Consider the following 20,782-nt stretch of genomic DNA (forward strand, 5'->3'; position numbering starts at 1 on the left):
TTTGTATTTTTTGTAATTTTTGTAATTTTTGTAATTTTTGTATTTTTTGTAATTTTTGTAATTTTTGTAATTTTTGTAATTTTTGTAATTTTTGTAATTTTTGTAATTTTTGTAATTTTTGTAATTTTTGTAATTTTTGTAATTTTTGTAATTTTTGTAATTTTTGTAATTTTTGTAATTTTTGTAATTTTTGTAATTTTTGTAATTTTTGTAATATTTGTAATTTTTGTAATTTTTGTAGTTTTTGTATCTCTTGTAATTTTAGTAATTTTTGAAACTTTTGTTAGTTTTGTAGTTTTTTTTTTAAATTTTGGTTCTTCTTGTAATTTTTGTATTTTTGTAAAAAAAATTTTGTACTTTTTGTGATTTTTGTAATTTTTGTAACAGGCCAGGTGTAGTTAAATCAATCATTGCATTAATTTATTTTCTTATTCATAAGAAAAAAGAAAAACTTTTTTTAAAGTAAAAATAGAAATTCGCTTTGGGGCCGTTCACATACCACGTGGACAACTTAGGGGGAGGAGGGGTTATGGAAATGTCCACGCTTGTCCAGGGGTAGGGGTTTGGGTCATGTTCACGTGGACAAACTTACTTTCAAAATATTTTCTAAAGGTGAATAAATATTAAGATCGGTATCGAATTTTGAATACGGCAAATGCACCAACATCACTGTTTCGAGAAAAACGCGCTCAAAGTTTGGCATCTTTTTAAGCTCCCAGCAAAAAAATTATTTTGTTTTCATTACTTCTCGAAAACCAATTATCTTTCACTTAACGTTGTACCATCAAAATGTAGGTCTCCGAACGTTTTTTATCACCATGCTGATAAGTGCTGATAACTCCATTTGTTTACATTGGCGCATTCGCCCTATTCAAAATTCACTACCGAGATGTTTAAAACAAAATCTGGCAAATGGCATACTTTTTAAGTTTAAGTTTAAACAATAAGTAGCTACTTGAAAGCAAGTGATAAATATGATAATTAGTTTTTTTTTTATATCAGGACATTCTTAATCGGTTTTACAAAATCAGGCATTTCTATACCAAAAAGGCAAAAAGTGGTGTTTTCTAACTGTCAAATTATAGGTATTTAAATTAATTTTTTTTCAAATGTGTCCACGTGGACATCCGGGGAGGGGGGTAGGGGTTAGCCGAATGTCCACGCTTGTCCACGGAGGGGGAAGATGGGGTCAAAAATTTCATTTTTCTGTCCACGTGGTATCTGAACGGCCCCTTTTAAAGAAGCAACGGATTGTGAACTTTAAATAAGAAATTTGATTCAGATTAATCGGGAATTATTATTTTCAATTCCAAGATTTTTCAGGAAAAATGTTTTTCTTTGTATTGGAATTTTGTATTCTTCTTCTTCTTCTTCTTATAATCGAGCCTTCCGTCGGAGGACTCTAATTGTAGGGCTCAGTTGCGAGACTATATTGCCAAATTTTGTATTCAAAATAGTAACTGTTGAAACAATTTCAACTTTATTTAGATTTTTGGTTCATAATTGGTTAACATTTATTATTGTGTATATTCACCTTGTCTTCATCGAGTTTTTCTGTTGCGTTTATTCCGAAACTGGCCACACTGGATCCATAAATTCTAAACAAACGAAAACCGTGTGTGCGCTTTCGAATTGAATTTCCCCCACTTCTCGTCTAACCGTCATAGTGAGCGGACCGAAAGCGACTCCAAGTCAAGGACTGTGAAAGGGAAGCCGTTGTTAAGTTTTAATTTTACAAATCTAGTTTTTTTTTAGTTTTACTGAAAACAAGTTTAATACAAAATTAATGTGAAGGAGCAATAAAGAAGGCGCATCAAAATATAGCTGTAAATAAAATAAAAAGAGAAAAATTAATTTAGAATATAATTAGGGTAAGTGATTAAAAAAAAAAAAAAAAAAAACAAAATGGCGTCGCAGCCATCAGATCTGCGAAATCTTCCACCCGATAGAGACAAGGTGAGTGAATTAACAGACGAAGACATAAATGACCCGGAAGTTTTCCGCGGCTTCATGGATATCTCAAATAACGAAAAACGGAAACGGACTAATGATTACTTAATCGAACAAGAACAGAAAAAAACCAGAGCATCATCACGCACACGAACAAAGGATACAGCAAAATCTCAAACACACACACAAACAGATCGAAATAACATTTACGATATACAATCAACATCCAAAAATACACAAGCAACACACACACAAACAAAATCAAACAAAAAAACCACATTAAATACATTAAATAAAAATCGAACATCGAACATTATTTTTATTGAAGCGATCGAAAAAAATAAAGAAAAAACTATGCTAGAGCCTATGGAAGTAGGTAAATTCCTACACCAGGCAAAATTGGACCAATTTAGCGAGCTTAAACGCGCTGGCCAGTTCCGCTACAAGCTTACCTACAAGTCGCCAGAACAAACCGAAAAATTATTAAACGCTACAGAATTCCTTAAACTGCATAATATCAAATCTTATGTTCCATTAATGATGTTAGAAACAACAGGAGTGATTAGGAACATTCCAACATCAATTAAACCTGAAGAGATATTAGAAAACGCGATTAGCGATAAGAAAATTATCAGAGTAGAAAGGATTAAGATTAAAAATAAAACCAGAACAGAGGAACAGAAATCAAAATCAGAAGAACAGAAATCGAAATCAGAAGAACAAAAATCGAAATCAGAAGAACAAAAATCAAAATTAGATGAACTTATTGATACTAAAACTGTAAAAATAACTTTTGAAGGTTTGGAATTACCAAGAGTAATACAAATCTATGGAGTTTTTGCGAAACCAGAGAACTATATTTATCCCGTCCGCATCTGCAATAAATGCTGGAGGTTGGGACATAAAACCGCGTCCTGTAAGGGAAGAGAAACTTGTAAAATATGTGGGAAAACAGTTGACGATAATCATAAATCATGCGAATCAAATACACAACCGAAATGTCGGAATTGCAAAGGCAATCACCTACCTACAGAAAAAAACTGTCCAGAAAGAATAAGAAAGGAGCATATAAACGTCGCGATGACCATAAATAAAATTACGTACGATGAGGCTGAAGAAATGTATCCAAAAACCAAAAACCAATTTGCATTACTCGAGTCTACCGACGAATTTCCGCTGTTGAAACGTCCAAGTAGCTCACAACAAAAATTCCGTTTTACTAACATCCCACAAAAAATAGCTAACTACAGCAAAATAATCGACAATGTTAAAAATAACAAAAATCCAACCCAAAGGAAAATTAACACATTTCCAAAAGCTGACCCAATTCAAGAAAAACCCCAAATAATCAATAACAATCCACATAAAACAACAGATAAAGAGAAAATGGATTCAGAAATTAATATTATTCTGAAATCACAATTAGCAAAAATTATTGAAAAAACTTTGAACAAAAATAATCAAGCCATAGATTTAAATTTACTTCTCACAGAAATTAAGCTTACTATAGAAAATATAATAAAAGAAAATAATCGATCTAATACTCAAGAAGAAATTAACATTTTGAATTTACCAATCGCAAACGAGGAAATTGTAGAAGAAAACTAAACATCCATCATTAAAGAAAAAACACAAGAAGACAAACCTATACTTGCTTTTAAATGGCGGATTTTGTCAACAAACTGAATGTTGCTCAGTTAAATATAAGGAGTCTCAGACCCCTACAGAAAAGAGAAACTCTAAAAACCTACTTAGTGAACAACAACACTCACGTCTTCTTGTTACAAGAAACCTGGTTGAAACCTAATGAAAATTTTAAATTTCTAAACTATAATCTTGTAAATAACTGTAGACCAGATGGCTACGGCGGTACAGCTATCCTTATCCATCCAACACTCATATATGAAACAATATCAATTCCACAAGTCGATCTCGAACTGACGGCAATCAAAATTAAAAATATTAAAAAACATACAATTTTTATATCACTTTATATTCCACCCGATGAAAATATTAATGACATCAGAACACCACTTAAAAACCTATTTGATTACATAACAAACAACCCAAACGATGTCATACTGGCAGGTGACCTAAATGGTCATCACCCAATATGGGATAACAACGCGACTAGAGCAGATACTAGAGGAGAATACATTACCGAACTCCTAGACGACCACGAATTAATCCTAATGAATAACGGCCAACCTACAAGATGGCCTGACATTAACAAAAATGCAACTGCCATTGATCTTACACTAGTAACACCTTCATTAGCAAGCCACATTAATTGGAAAATTAGCGAAGAAGATATCGGATCTGACCATAAATTAATTGAATTTCAAATTGAGGATATTAATAGATATAGTAACGACTTTACTAAGTTTATCACCAGTAAAAAGAAGGCAATAAATTTTCTAAACCGAATAGACCCAAGTTCACTGAATAACACAGAACACATGATATCAAAAATCGAAGAAGCGATGAACAAAGCAACCTATAAAATACATACGGACAGCAAAAAGAAAACAAAACCTTACTGGAACGATAGAATTATAAAGCTATACGAGGAAAAGAACAGAAAACATATTATTTTTAGAAAAAATCTTACACTAAACAACAAAAAAGAATACAAAAAAGCAGAGAGAGAATTTAATAAAGCACTGAAAGAAGAAGTATATGAATACAGGAACAAAATGCTTGAAGAAATAAATGAAAATACCAACATCAACCAAATGTGGAAAATAATTCGAGCAATTGGCGGTAACTTTAAAAATAAAGAGAATCTGGAATTATTAACAAATGAAGAACTAGCTAGGTCATTCATAGAGAAAAATTTTGAAAAAGAACCGGAACCGATAAAATTTATTACTAACAACTTTGATGTTCAAGAGGAAAAATACATTAGAAAACTAAGTTTAGAAAGTATGATGAAAACGATAAAAAATAAGAAAGACCACTCAGCAGCAGGGAGTGACAAATTCTCATATTTTATGCTTAAAAACATAAATCTGAAATTGCAAACTAAATTTTTGGAACTAATAAATGAAGTATGGATAAAGGGCCAAATTCCCAAAAAATGGCTAGAGGTTAAAATAGTTCCCATACTAAAACCAAATAAAGACAAGCTATTAGACACCTCCTACAGACCGATATCACTTATCAATATTAATCTCAAAATTATAAATGTAGAAATCAAAAATCGTCTTAATCATTTTATCAAAATCAATAATATTTTACCACCACTATCATACGGATTCAGGGAAAACTCATCCGCGATAAATTGTGTAAATCATCTTGTTTCAACAATTACGGAAGCAAAAAGAAACAAAAAGTTTTCATTAACGATATTCATGGATCTAACAAAAGCTTTTGACTCCGTGGACATTAACATACTGCTCAAGAATTTGGACTTACTTAAAATCCCAATAACAATTTTAAATTGGTTATACCTATATCTTACACAACGAAAAGTTATCTTGGAAACCGCTAACAACAAAATTTTAAAATCAACAGATAAAGGACTCCCTCAAGGATGTCCCCTGTCCCCTTTGCTCTTCAACCTTTATACCGTAACCCTACATAATATAACAAATGACAAAGTCATAGTTAAGCAATTTGCAGACGATTTTGCATTAACAGTCATAGGAGACTCTATTGAAGAAATAGAAAGAACAGCTAACGTCATAATGAACACATTCCACCAAGAACTAACTGAACTTAAAATAGGTGTAAACCCCACTAAATCAGCTGCCATACTTTTCCATGCAAGAATAGCCGATCGAATCAACATCCAAATAAACGGACAGCCTATACCACAAACAGAAAAACATAAATATTTGGGATACATCATACACACAACGAAAAAAATCTGTAAAATCACATCACATGTGATGTAAATAAAAAGAAGCATCATATATGACGGAATTTTCAGTGCTAGTTGGAAATTACACGACAGTAAAATGTTGCAACGTGTAAAATAAAGAATGATGTAAAATTCGGCAGCATGTAAAACAAAAATCATGTAAATTATAAAATCACTGAATATTGAAAGAAACATTTCCAATTGGAATCTTTTTCGTTTTAGATATTGGTATTTATGATTCAATAATGGAATTATCTCATCTCATAATAAAAATAAAACCTTTTTGTAATGCATTAAAATTATTTTATTTAGTGACAATGTTTTTTTTAATTTCACTTTTTTTTTTATTAGGAGTCACATTCACACTTTTAATTTTTTCCCCGAAGTACCGGATCCAAAGATGAATAACCACATCCTGCTTCACGAAGAACACTGGGAACCTTTCTCGCGGGAAAACTGCTTAAATAAAACTTTGATGCACGACTTGATTTGACACTTTGTTTACATTTGTCTGATCCTGTTCTTGACAGTTCATAATTTTACATGACATTATCAGGTTCAGTGTATTGTAATATTGATTAAATTAAAATTCAATGTCCTCATCACATTCCATGTCGTGTAATTTTAAGAAATTTCTATTTCTATTACATCACTTATGATGTAACAAAAACGAAGCATGACATATAATGGGATTTTCAGTGCGAGTTGAATATTCCACGTCTGTAAACTTCAAAAGACGTGTAAAATTTAAAGACATGTAAAATATTAAAGACGTGTAATATTTAATTCGCACTGAAAATTCCGTCGTATGTGATGCTTCTTTTTATTTACATCATATGTGATGTAAATTTACATCAAATAATCGCGTTCCGTGTCAAGTAATATTTGTGCCATACGAATTCAGTGCTGTTAAGGATTCAACTTTTTTTAATTTGTAAATTTACATCAATAAATCGCGTTCCACGTCATGTAATGATACAGGTTTTCAATTTCAGTGTTGTTAAGGATTCAGATTTTTTTTCTGTGTAGTCTCAGACTATTAAAATCGACCCCAACAAACGTGCTTTACTCCGAATCAGGAGAAATGCCTCTTAATTGTAGAGCCAAATTTCTTGCAAAAAAAAAAATGCTGAAAGACTTTGTATACGAGAAACCCATTACTGATATCACTAATAAATTTATAGAATATAATGTACTACCCAAATCGTATACTTTTCTGGAAAAAACTGTATTTGAAAATAAATATTTACTAGCAATAACATCCCAACCTAAAACAACCAGCTTTAGCGATGAACCACTAGATATAAAGAAAATCCACTCGGAAATCCCGAACCTGAAACGAAAAGAAATAAATAACAATACAATTAAAATAATAATAAATAATCTACTCATTGAAGAATACAAAAACTTTGTACAAATTTTCACAGATGGCTCAAAAACATCTAACGGAGCAGGTGTAGGAATATGGGTGAACATCAATAATGAGACATTTTCACTAAAGCTAAACCAAGAACTATCGATCATGAATATCGAACTCATAGCAATTAAACTCGCTATAGACATAATAGAAACGAAAAACCAAACCCAATTTGTCATTTGTACAGACTCCAAATCAGGATTGGAAAGCATTAGAAATCAAAAAGGAAAAAACAATTATATAATTAGAGAAATCATAGACAAGCTAAAAAATAGTAACAAAAGCTTCGTTCAATCGTAAGTAGCGATTGGTTTCGACTAGTTTCTGTCAAGTGGTCGTTGTTCAACGGGCTCATGTTTTGGTCGAAACAGATCTGGTCGTTGTTCAACGGAGCAAGTTGAAATCGGTCGAAACTAGTCGAAACCGATCCAGCTCGAAAGCAGGATTCATTTCTACCACACTAACACACATGCAGCGTGTGTGTCAGACAGAGAGCACGTTTTTGTTTCGTTTTCGCCATTTCATTTTCGTCAAGTGCTCTGGATGTTTGGATTCAGTCGGCGGTCGGTGGCGATTAAGTGCGGTTCTGGATGTTCGTTGCTGGTGGTGCTTGTGGTGACCGCCAACTCCCTGACGAAATGGTAGCTAAAGCAACACCGGATGCTTACAGGTAAGATCCGATTCAAAAGTGTACAGATTTTCCAAGTTTAAATCGAATGAATTGTTTTTTTTTCTTTCCAGGTATTAACCGATGGCAAAAACGACGGGTTTTTTTTTTGCAACAGTCCGGAAACGAACAGTTGGGATTTGAACCCGCTGCCACCGGAACAACCCCGGTGCGATCGTGGATTAGGATTGGTCATTTGGCAGTTCACTCGCCGGAAGGTTTGTTTCCAGGAATGGAACTTATCAACAAAAAGTGTTTCAAATGATGTTTAAAAAAATATATAAAATAAAATGAAAATGAAGTTATTTGTGTATTTTAATGAAATATCAAACATTCCCCCATTAAAAAAAACAATAAATTTTGAAATTTCAGATCTGGAGCTATCTTTTCCTCCGGGCTTTGCTAGAAATATTAGTAAAAATTGCAGTGGCTAACTTTTTTCTTGTTTGCTCAAATTTTAGTTAAAAAATATTGCTAAATTGATTGCTAAAAGTCTAGCTGGTCAAATTTGAGCAAAATTTTGCTAATTTTTGGACTCGAAAATTTTGTGTGTAAAGGGCTTGATTTAAGAATTTGTTAACCTAAATTAAATTTTCCCGTGATCTGTTTTGGTCAGTCTAGAAATTCGTGTGTAAAACACACAAAACACGCATTAGTATTGGTGAACGTATGTTCAACGGACGACCTGGTTGAAATCGATCGAAGTCAATTGGAAAGAGACAGATTATCAACTGTCAAAATCCATTCCTACTTGTTTCGACCTATTTCAACCTGTTTCGACCAACTTCCATTGAACACACATAAAAACATCCACCTTCAGTGGGTGCCGGCTCACGTAGGAGTGGGTGGGAACGAAACAGCTGATAAATTAGCTAAGGAAGGATGTACCAGCAATAATAATTACTTTTCACCAATCCCTTTAAACGATGGTATTAATGTAGCCAAAAACGAGTCTTATCTGGAATGGGAAACAATCTATAAAAAGGAATCCGAAACTAAAGGTAGAAAATATTTCAGCTTACACCCACAACCTTACACACAACTCTGGTGCAAAAATCTGAACCTAGAAACACATGAAATAATAACGATTGGAAGACTTAGAACCAGTGATGGTTTGAATCATTTGACTTAATTTTGAATCATTTGCTTATAACTTCTTTTGAAAACATTTTTCCCAGAAATGATGTTCTAAACTTTAGTAGAACTAGATCTTAGCTGCAACTTTTGTGACCAACACAAACCTGTATCTCTTATGCCTTATGAATGAGAAATCGAAAAGTTTAAATTTTTGAGCAATGATCGTAATCACAATCATTTGGATTAGCGGGTTGGATTAAATCCTACAATTCATACCACATTGAAGATACATATTTATGACATACAAGAAAGTTGTAGCTTAGATCTGTATCTACTAAAGTTTAGAACATCATTTCATGGAAAAATGTTTTCAAAAGAAGTTATAACCAAATGATTCAAAAATAAGTCAAATGATTCAAACCATCACTGCTTAGAACACATCATACTCTGACGAAAGAAAAACTATTTCAGTGGAAGATTGCCAGTGATGAAAACTGCGACTTATGCCATGTTAAAGAAGATATAAATCACGTATTGTTCAATTGCAGTAAATACATTAACAGATCTAAGTTTCTTACACTAACTACTTTTAACAACATAGATTCAATTTTAGAAAAAATAGATATCAATGCCCTTAAAGAAATAGCTAAATTCGTAAAAGAAAACAAGATAACTTTTTGAAAAAAAAACAAACAGCACAATTTTGATAAACTTTAACCAGTTCTTTCACGTACAAAACAAAAAACCGTCCCTTGCAAAGGTAAACAACTGAAAACACTGATAACTTTAATCACGCGCAAAAGATGCAAATGTAGCACAAAGCAACCCTGAATCTGACAAGACTTGGCAGTTTAGCTGGAAGTCAGCTCGCCACAATGAGAAGAAGAAGAAGAAGAAGAATTGAATTTCCATTTTCCGTTTCGCAATTTCAAATTTTATTTCCTGTGTGTATTTTTCCGGTACTTAGTTCAAGTTTGATCCTATGACTTCCGCATTCAGTTCCAGCGATGCCGCTGCCATCAAACGACAAGTGGACCAGTCCGAATGTGAGGATCAGACCGAACATGTTACGCTGGAAAGTTTTTGGCTGCCGGAAACTCTTGAACAGTGTGCCAGTTGGATCCGAGACAATCAGTTTTTGAAGGTAGAATGGTTTTGTTTAAAAATTTTCATTTATAAGTAGTTATTCTAAATTCAAAGGTATGCCTACAATTCCCGGATAGTCTGCTGGTGTTCAGCTCGATCGTTAGCAGCCAGCTTCAGGAACATGTTCCGGTCGGTACAGGAATTTTCATTCTGGGAGACACTTCCTATGGGAGCTGTTGTGTCGATGAGGTCGCTGCGTCCCATGTTGGGGCCGATGCTGTAATTCATTTCGGTCACGCTTGCCTAAGCCGTTCGGTGAGACTTCCTACAAGGTAATTTAATCATAACAATTATCAAAATTTAATGAGTATGAGTAATCAAAATCATGTCATTATTAGGTACGTTTTTCTGCGGTATAGAATCAATTGGGATCAATTCCAGACTGCTGTGAAAGCTGAATTCACCGACACTCAAAAGAAGTTGGCAATTTTTTATGACGTCGGATATACTTATTGCATTGATAAGATAACCAAAAGCTTAAAGGAAAAATACCATAATCTCTCCGTCGGTCAGCTGGCTGAAAATGGAACCCAGCCGGATCTGTTATGCTGGAAGCTTGATGGACAAACCTTTGAGGACAGTTCAGCAATTTATGTTGGAAAAGATAATCAAAGTTTCTTCAACACCTCAAATGGAATTAAAACGGAACAGTGGTATCGATTTGATCCTACGGAAAGCAAGCTGAACCCAGCCGACCCCTTAGATTCCAAATGGCTTCGAAGACGATGGTACTACATCGAAAAATGTAAAGACGCCACTTCCCTAGGTATTGTAGTGGCCACTTTAACGGCAAACGGGTACCTGGACGTGGTCAGTCGAATCCAACAAATGGCTAAAGCTCGAGGAGTTCGATCCTACATCATTTCCGTAGGAAAAATCAACCCCGCCAAGCTGGCAAACTTCATGGAAATCGATTGCTTCGTCCTCGTTGGTTGTCCGGAGAACAATCTATTCAATTCCCGGGACTTTTTCAAACCACTCGTGTCCGTATTCGAATGCGAGCTGGCTTTCAATCCGGCTTGGACCGGCCAGTTTCCGGCGAGCTATAGTGCCGACTTTAGTGATGTCCTCCCGACTGGAAGATTGCACAAAACTTTTGAACCGGAAACCGACCCTAACGCATTACCGGATGTCAGTTTGGTCACCGGGAAGGTTCGGAACGTGGTTTCTGTTCATAAGGAAGAAGAAACAGAAGTGGTCAACGGTTGTCGGGAGCTGCTGTTGAGAGGTAAGAATGAGGTGGCACAAGTAAGTTCCGGGGACGCTTTCCAGGACCGAAGTTGGCAAGGATTGGAGCAGAATTTAGGGAAGGATGCGCCGGCTTTAGTTGAGGAAGGTCGCAGTGGGATTCCCATTAAATATGAAAATGATCTTTAAGATGTTACATTTTAAGTGATAGAAAGATGGCTTATATTTGGATAAATTGTGTTTTATCTACTGAAAACTTTGCTGTTTGTTATTTTTTAGTTTTTGATGACGAATTATGTGTTCCAAACTTGAAACTCTCTCGGTTATTTTTTTCTTGAAGATTCACACTTGAATATGTAATGAAAATACAGACGACTGGTTTTTTAAAACATTTTTTTTAAAATTTGATATAATGAATGTTCGTAAACTATTGTTTTTCAATTTTATGAATCTTCTATAATAATTATAATATAAATTATTCATAAGATCCTGCATGCCAGCCGGCTGGCAATTAAAATTTTAACTTGCAGTGGCTTATAAGTCGTTTATGTTATTATCGAGGAATGATTGAAATAAACACTCAACAAAAATTTATAAGCTAAATTTGCCGACATGATGAATAATTAGACAAAAATGGTGTAATTTTTTTTTTAATCTTTTTCATAATTTTTTTAATAAAAAGCTCATGCTGGAATCAAATAATCAATATTTGAGATGCAGTATATATAGCACAGAGAACAGACGTACAAGCTCGAACAAAAAATCTTCCAATAAGTGTGTAAAATTTCAAATGCTGACATTCAAAAAATACGTTAGAAATTGACTTGAAATAGTGCCATCTATTGCGCCGTTCGAAAGTTACAAATCAAATTTTCAGGTGGCCAGTTTTCGGAAAGGCCCAGCCAAAAAACAAAAAAATTGTTCAAAACTATCGTTGGAAATTTTACACAAGTTTCGTGGGCTAGCTTGTATGTCTGTTCTCTGTGTATATAGTTTATTTGTAGATAAAATCATATCGTGCTACATAAATATTTTTAGATTTATTTGTTGTTGGTCAAAATTCAAGTTTCCAAATTTATGAATAAGTTTTGTATGTATATAGGTAACATCTTTACAAATGGCGTATTTTTTTTTGATTCCGGATTTGGCTCTGGAACCGTCAGAATAAAAAAGCGTCTTTCGGGTTTCGAGTTATTCCATACGTAGGTGTGCGTGAGAACGAGCGCAATGTTTACATGCAGCTGTCATTTTGTTCTCCCTTCTGGATTTCTTCATTCGGTTCTTCACATCCGGATTGCCTGTTTTCGTGTCCGGATTCACTGGACAGCAGATAGTACGATTTTGCTTGGCTGAGAGGTTCAAAATCACTGCAATAATCATTTTCCCGTTCATTATTTCAACTGTTTTGCTTTCAGCCCAAAACAGCTGTTTAATGTTTTGACAACAACGTTGAGAGTATTGGTGAACTTCTCGCAAAACTGACTTTCTTCTCAGGGCGACTCCGTCCGATTTTCGAGCGAACCTAGGTTGCCTCTCGAGCAATAAATGAGCACGATGACAGCAGTTAGAGCGAACCTAGGTTGCCTCTAGTTTGCCTCCAGGTGAAAAAAAATACGGTAAAAGTCTGATTAATTTACTCACCTAAAAATCTCTTATAATTGGATGCATTTATCTTGGTTGACTGTTGATCGATTTTATGTTCAAATATCGCCCAGCTCTACGACGGCAGTGTTGCCATCCGGCAAATTTAAATCCCCAACTGTCAAAACGAACCGCAAAGCGGAACGAAGAAAATTTCAAAAGGAAAAACATGAAAAATCGCCGTTCGTTTCGTTCGAGGTTGCAGTGCCCGTCCGTCAACAACATCCGTACGCGAGTTTGCTTTTTTCACCATCATTAATCCTCTTGCGTATTCGTGTCGTTCCGCTGGTTCCGTTCGGTTCGGTCGATTCGGTGCGTTTTGTACGGGTTACGCGATTCCGCGACGGGAATTTCGGGAGTTGCACCAGGTTCATAAAGTGATATTTTTGGGAATACAGAGTGAAAAACCGTTTTAAAAACCATCAAAGTGCACGATATGTGAGTGTTGATCGGAATTGGAATGGGGATTTAATTGTGCAAAAGTGAAAAGAAGAATGGGGGGTTAAAATTTCCTGCACAGAATACAGCTGCCAATTAAAAACAAACAGCAAAAAGTTTGGCTGCGGATAATAGGTAAGTTTTTTAAACAATTATTAAATATTAAGAAATTCTTTGATTTAAAACAGCAATTAGTTATGTGGTAATTCATTTGATACAACTGACAAACGCCTACTGTCCACTTCTAACCAACATTTCCCATAAATTAAACAGGGCGTAGCTCCACAAATCGGTGGTGTTAATAATTATTCCAGGCCAACTTCGGTGGAATCTCAGCGAAGCGTATATCGACGTGGGGAGGGGCCTCAGGATTATTTATAATTTATGTAACATCGAAATTCTACTGTTATGAAGGATATTAAACCTTATTTTGATTTCAATAGTTTCTGGTTTATGAAACATCTTTTTCTAGAAAACGAATTTTTACTTCATCAACTCTCAAAAAAAAAAATGCTTCTGTTGAATTGAGCGTTTTCGGAAGCCCTAGCTTTGTTATCTTTGAAGATAATATTTCATATTTGCGTTGAGAAAACTGCATCAAACAGAAAATAAACACATCTGCTACTTATTTGTGGAAGGCGTTAAAAAAGTAAAGAAAAAATACCTTAATTTAGTTGTTAAAGTGGTTCATAAATTTTGTTTCGGTTTCAACTTCCGAATGATAGGGGTGGAAATATACTCTCTTCTTTCTATGTTCTGATTTAGTTAGTTGAAATTTGAAAAAGGAAAAGTTATAATTATTTAAAAAAGTAACGGATCCAATAATAAGAACTTCCTATGGTAGGTTCAGTGACAAACGTTTGAATATTTTTCCCAATTTTCTATCACCGGAAAACCGGAGTGTAACCCGTGATTCGTGGTGTTGCTGGGTATAAACTTCGCGAGGCGACTAAGCGAGGAAGAAACGTTCGGAGTGAATGTTATCTGGTCTCTGGGAAATTGATTGATTGATTTATTTATAGAGGCTTTAAATATTTAGTTCATTCGCCTCTTAAACTCGGGGAAATATTAAAGCTAATTATTTTCGTTATTTTCTGGATATAATATGTTGGAAATTCAACATATCAATGTTTACTATTCGAAAATCATTTATAATTTGCGTAAAATTCATTAATTTCGATAAAATTTAAATATTTTATTTCCGAAAAGTAAGCCTTAAAACTTGGTTTAATAGATTGGACCTGAGTCGAAATTATATTCGTATATTTTCCCGTCTCATGTCCAAAAATTGTTCCTGGAACGCGGTATAGCCAAGCCCTAGTTGAACTTACACGTGTTTAGTTCAAAAGTTGCTGAGCAACTAATCGAATTCGCCTAAATTTTTATTTTATATGCCGAAAATATCTTAGCGCACGCAAAATGAAGGTAAAGTTCAAAGCATAATAACGAAAAAGGGTGGATCACACGTGCGAGTATCGACGAACAAAAGCTTGCTTTGATCCATTGGGTTTTCATCGGGATCAATTGAAAGTACACCGCCGGCCAAAAGTATGTAGATCACCCCTTCTAGAAAGCCTTAAGACCTGGTTTAATAGATTGGACCTGAGTCGAGATTTTTTTCGTATATTTTCCCTTCTCATGTCCAATCATTATTCCTGGAATGCGGTATTCTATCGTATAAATATTGCTAACAAGGCTACCACGGCTGACCGCTAGAGCGAATTTAAGAGACTTCCTTTCGGGTTCGAGTAAAAGGGAAAAAACCTCCCTGCAATCCATAAATTTATTGTTTTCGATTGAGAAATAAACCTAAAAAATTGAAGGCAGATTTTTTTTTTGTTAAAGTTTTAGTAGTGATATTAAATGTTAGATTGCGATAGGTAATAATACCGTTATTGATGTTAAAGGAAAGATCATCAGAAGATCATTCGAAGGAAAAACAATAATATCTGATTTTGCTATCATGCCCTGATCGTAAAACTTGGTATCATTTTGCCCAAATACTACTACTATCTACTACTACTACTGCCCGAATAAAGGGCGAACACGAAATTATTGCGACACCGAAAATGTCATGTCCATTTTCTTATAATGTTTAGAATCAAACCAAAATTTTAGGGTACTTATACATATATTTACATCAAAAATCAATAGAAAAGTTAATCGATGGAGCCTAGAATGTAAAATTGAACGGATTTTCGCTTGATGCCCTCGTTTCTCCGTTTTTTTTCATTTCCTTAACATGTCCTTCTTGTCTTTGACTGTCTTCTTGCTCTTCCGAAGTCCTCGCCTTTTTATTGCTCAGTACTACTCCACCGGGCGCAGCTCCGGGCAGTTAGGCGGGTTCATGTCCTTTGGAACAACATAGACAGAATTGGCCTCATACTACTCTAGGACACTTTTAGAATAGTGGCATGATGCCAAATATGGCCAAACTAGCGGACTTTCGTCGTGCTGCTGCAAGAACAACAAAAGGCTTTTACTGTGCCTTTGTCACGAAAGGCTCACTCCTCAGTCCGCAAGAGCAGATGGCCTGCAAAACGAGATATTTGAAGGCTTCGACATTTGCTTCTTCTTAAATTTGTCGTCACATCGAACTTGCTCTTGTCGGTGAAAGACTTCAACTCCGGAATTTGCCCAAAATCGGCTTTTTTATACATTTCGTCGTCCATCACACAGCAGCCATATTTTGTCAGCATTTTCTCGTAGAGCCCGAGTTTTAGCCGTCGACTGTTGCCGCTCATCGCGGTTTGGGAAGTTCTGTATCTTGTATGTATGTAGTCCAGCTCCCTTCTTTGCATTCTGGACGTAGCTCTGCGACATGTAGATCTTACTAGCCAAATCGCGGCTTTAGACGTTGGGATTTGCTTTAATCATCTGCTCCACTTTTCCCTCCGTCTTTTTGTTCTTCGGTCCCGGTTTTCTTACAGCTCCTTTGCCGTGGTCCAACGTCAACCGGTCCTGGAACACTTTACGCAATGGTAAAAAAGTTAGCGTTAGCTTCGGGCCTTGCGAGCCCGTGCCTACAAAAAAATAAGCAACGAACAACGAACAACACATTTCGGATGGAAATCGGCAAAGACCCACGCGACGAAAAGGGACTAGCGATTGGAAACTTGGAACACTGACCACACTGACTTGACACTTAGAACAAAAATTCAACCATTTTCTGTCTAATTTTTTTTGTCAGATTTAGTAGTTTCGCAATATCGACGGCAGGTGGCGGACCTGAAAATTTCGACAAAAAATGCCCTGTAGGAAAAATGGACCTGTTTAGCCCGATTTTATCGTAGAAATTGCCTGTTTTTATTTTAAAGTTGGGTGGCATTTCCTAACTGGGATAGCATTTCTTCAAATCGATCGATGCGCACTCTGGAATCGATATTGCGTACTGTTAGAAAAATTATCCAGAAAACGAAATCGAGTGTCCAGTCAGTATGGTCAGTGCCTGGAACATGGAAACATGGAGCTGCCGATCTCTAAATTTCGTGGGCAGTACCTATTTGCTCTCCAACGAATTGAAGAGCCGTAAATTCGACATCGTAGCGCTGCAGGAGGTTTGCTGAAAGAGCTCCACGGTACAAACGTACCCAGATGGTCGTGCCATCTACCAGAGCTGTGGCAACCCACACGAGCTTGGAACAGCTTTTATAGTGATGGGAAAGATGCCGATCAACCCACGAATGTGCCGGTTGAGAATCGAGGGCCGGTTCTTCAACATCAGCATCATCACCGTGCATAGCCCTCACCTCGGAAGTACCGGTGACGTCAAAGACGAATTCTACGCGCAGCTGGAGTATAAATACGACCGCTGCCCAAAACATGTTATCAAGATCGTCATCGTGGATTTTAACGTTCAGTTCGACTAGGAGGAGGAATCCAAACCGACAATTGGAAGGTTCAGTGCGCACCAGCTGACCAACGAAAACGGCCTCAGAATAATAGATTTCGCCGAATGGCCGTACGTAGCACCTTTTTCCAACACTGCCTTCCTCACAAGTACACCTGGAGATCACCATATCTGTTGATACTCACGATTTTGGAATGGTCCCAGATGAAATCCGTTTGTGAACAGCAGAGGAAATCTAGGAAGCCAAACAACTCAAACTATGGTTAGCAGTTACACTGCAATGTTAGCAGGCAGAAAATGAGTAGAAGTATCGGAATACTCATTAAAAATGAGTACTTTCCCGGTTAGGGAATATGAAAAGTGAAAATAAGCTATCGCTAATTAATATAGTCGTATTCTAATGACCTAACAGACGAAACATGAACAAAGATAACTCTATTCCACCACTGAAACCTGGGTTTTCAACAGTATCAAACGCAATCAGAGATCGAACACGTTTTGATAGACAGCCGGCCCTTCTTGGACATTAACGACGTCAGATACTGTCGAGGCGCTAACATCAAGTCAGACCGTTATCTGGTGATGGTGAAGATGCGCCCAAAACTCTCCGTAGTGAACAACATGCGAAACCGATGCCAGCCTCGGTTAAATATTGCACGACTGAAGCAACCTGAGGTCGCAGCAGAGGAGCTTGATCAGCTGCATCGTTCCCAAGAAACACGAAAGGTCTATCAGAAACTCAACGCATTCCGCAAAGGCTTCGTGCTGCAAGCCGGAATGTGACGGAATAAGAACGGGGGCATCCCGACGAACAATCGTGGGGTTATCAAAAGGTGGAAGCAGCGCTTCGATGAACACCCGAACGGCGCACATGCAGGAGATCAAGACGGTGAGGGAAGGTATAACGACGGCGTAGTCAACGACGCGAAGAGCCACTCCCAACGATGAGTGAAGTTAAGGAAGCCATTCGCCAACTGAATAGCATCAAGTCGGCTGGGAAGGATGGCATCGCAGCTGAACTCATCAAATTGGGCAAGTTGGCCGATTGCCTGCACCGGTGGATGGTCCGGATATGTGACACAGAACAGCTATCGGAGGAGTGGAAGGAGGGCCCATTTTCAAGTGCCTCATTTTCAAGAAGGGCGACAAATTGGACTGTGAGAACTACCGAGCGACTACTGTACTAAATGTCGCCTACAAAGTGCTGTCCCGAATCCTACTCCGCCGCCTAACGCCATAAGCAAACAGATTCGTGAGAAGTCATTAGGCCGGCTCCATGGAGGGACGGTCTAGGACGAAGCAGATCTTCATATCTATTAATCGAATTCAAAGCCACATACGATACGATAGACCGTGACGAGCTATGGAAAACAATGGACGAGAACGGCTTTTCCGGGAAGCTGACCATACTGATCAAGGCGACGATGGATGGAACGCAGTGCTGTGTGCGGATCTCGGGTGAATTGTTGAGTTCTTTCGAATCGCGCAGTTGGTTCGACAAGGCGATGGTCTATCCTGCATGATGTTCAACGTGGCGCTAGGAGGTGTTATTCGAAGAGCGGTGGGCAAAATGCGGGGCACGACTTTCAACAGATCCAGTCAACTTATCTGCTTTGCCGATGACATTGATATAGTCGGCAGATCATCTGCGGCGGTGGAGGAGATCTACCGCAAACTGAAACGCGAAGCAGGAAGGATTGGCTTGATGATTAATACGTCCAAGACGAAGTACATGCTGGCCTGCGGATCCGAGATCGACCGAACCCGCTTGTCCAGTAATAACAAGGTCACGATCGACGGCGACGAGCTGGAGATAGTCGAAGACTTTGTCTATCTCGGCTCACTGGTGACCGCAGACAATGACACTAGCCGTGAGATCCGGAGGCGAATTATCAGCGGAAGTCGTGCCTACTATGGACTCCACAAGCAACTGCGTTCGAGAAGGCTTAGCCCTCGCACGAAGTGTAACCTGTTTATGACGCTCATTAGACCGGTTGTTCTCTACGGGCACGAGACATGGATATTGCTCGAGGAGGACCTGCGTACACTCGGGGTATTCGAGCGACGAGTGTTAAGAACCATCTTTGGCGGCGTACAGGAGAACGGAGTGTGGAGGCGAAGGATGAACCACGAGCTCGCGCGACTCTACGGCGAACCAGTATCCAGAAGGTGGTGAAAGCTGGCCGGATACGCTAGGCGGGACATGTTGCGAGAATGCCGGATGACTGTCCTGCAAAACAGGTGTTCGCTACGAATCCGGTAGGAACAAAACGAGCGGGGGCGCAACGAGCGAGGTGGTTGGATCAAGTGGAGCGTGATCTGGCGAACGTGGGGTGCCCGAGGAATTGGAGAACGGTTGCCATGGACCGAGTGAATTTTAGGAATTATGTTCGTCAAGTTATGTCGTGAGACGGAATACTATGTAAATAAATAAATAACGCTACTGGAAGCTATTCCTCTTAGTGTTGGACCCCATGGACTGAGGAGAAGCCAGGATCTTTAACAGTATGTTCTCATTCGATTGAACAACTACGGAGCCAATAGTGCTTCATCGGTGTTATGAAAACGTTCAATCGCTTTTTAAGCTCTGCGACTTTGACGTATCGAGGGATGTTTTCCAAAGAATAGTTTTAAGTATATCGAGAAATCGTTAGTTAGATGTAAATTTTGTGTAATACTTTAATTTTAAGTCTTGATTTGGACCTATACTTGGCCTGTTGATGGAATAAACAAAATTCATATACTCCGTCCTCAAATCATTCTTATAAACGGTAGAAACTGTCAACCTTTTTTTTTGTTAGTATTCCGTCCCACTGCCAACCTATTTGTTGTAATTGTAACAGTTTTGAAAAATATCTAACAAGTCCCCCCGCTTTAACAATTGGCAACGCTGTCCATTCTCACTTGTTTTTTGGTCCGATCCGGCTCTCCCGCGCTAATGCTCGCTCCCTCGTTCGTACGTGCATACGTCAATGGGAGAGACGGACCGACCAACCGAACCAACTTCAATTCATTTGGGGGGACCTTTCGCGCATTCGGTTCGCCCCATCGCGAGTCAGTACAGCAGTGGCATCCATCAGCATCCGATCGAACCCAAAACGAACGGAGACGGTCTTCGCGCGGCGATCTCTGGTGTGTGGTGTCTATCTATCTAGTGTTGATCATCAGTCTCCTCCCTAGCCTCTCTAGTGTGTTGTGTTCTGTACTCTGTTCCTTTGCTGTTGTTGTGATTGAAGATTCTTGTACTGCACAAATATCCCTCGTCAAGGCTCTTCGGAACAACTTTATTTTGCTGCCGAGCCGAGTCCAACTTCTTCCTCCTTTCGCTGTGGGTGTTGTTTTTCTTCCGTTTTTCTCCATTCATATTTGGATTCAGGGTGTATGTGTTGGTGTTGGTGCGGTTTTTTCGATTAGGGCCGTTTTGGGTGGAAAATTACGGGGAAAATTGCAAAACCGCGTGTGTGCTCTTGCTGTTTTATGAGTTGAGGTTGGATGTAGCTATCTGGCGCTGCTGCTGGAAACCGAAGTAAATTCTAATTGATT

General features: G+C 37.6%; 2 protein-coding genes across 7 annotated transcripts in view; both read left to right on the forward strand.

Moving 5' to 3' along the window:
• The first annotated feature begins 1,612 nt into the window (after window positions 1-1,612).
• Window positions 1,613-11,566, forward strand: LOC129739685 (2-(3-amino-3-carboxypropyl)histidine synthase subunit 2). Its single transcript, XM_055731182.1, has 4 exons — window positions 1,613-1,629; window positions 9,874-10,120; window positions 10,177-10,394; window positions 10,461-11,566. The coding sequence occupies exons 2-4, from the start codon at window positions 9,959-9,961 to the stop codon at window positions 11,497-11,499; spliced, it is 1,419 nt and encodes a 472-aa protein (XP_055587157.1). The 5' UTR covers window positions 1,613-1,629; window positions 9,874-9,958; the 3' UTR covers window positions 11,500-11,566.
• A 1,575-nt stretch (window positions 11,567-13,141) lies between these two features.
• The window catches only part of LOC129747424 (F-actin-monooxygenase Mical), a 181,898-nt gene continuing 174,257 nt past the window's right edge, over window positions 13,142-20,782 (forward strand). For 2 of the 6 annotated variants that reach the window (XM_055741648.1, XM_055741698.1), the window contains exon 1: window positions 13,142-13,524. The gene's annotated coding sequence lies outside the window, so the exon portion shown is untranslated. The other 4 variants (XM_055741706.1, XM_055741665.1, XM_055741656.1 and 1 more) reach the window with 4 other exon arrangements.

The sequence above is a fragment of the Uranotaenia lowii genome, chromosome 1 (assembly GCF_029784155.1).
Source record: "Uranotaenia lowii strain MFRU-FL chromosome 1, ASM2978415v1, whole genome shotgun sequence".
Taxonomy (NCBI): Eukaryota; Metazoa; Arthropoda; class Insecta; order Diptera; family Culicidae; genus Uranotaenia; species Uranotaenia lowii.

Excerpts from the sequence above, each read along its gene's own strand:
- LOC129739685 (XM_055731182.1), top strand. The coding sequence starts at position 9,959 with ATGACTTCCGCATTCAGTTCCAGCGATGCCGCTGCCATCAAACGACAA. Across the intron at positions 10,121-10,176 it reads GAGACAATCAGTTTTTGAAG|GTATGCCTACAATTCCCGGA; the intron begins GTAGAATGGTTT and ends CTAAATTCAAAG. Across the intron at positions 10,395-10,460 it reads TCGGTGAGACTTCCTACAAG|GTACGTTTTTCTGCGGTATA; the intron begins GTAATTTAATCA and ends TGTCATTATTAG.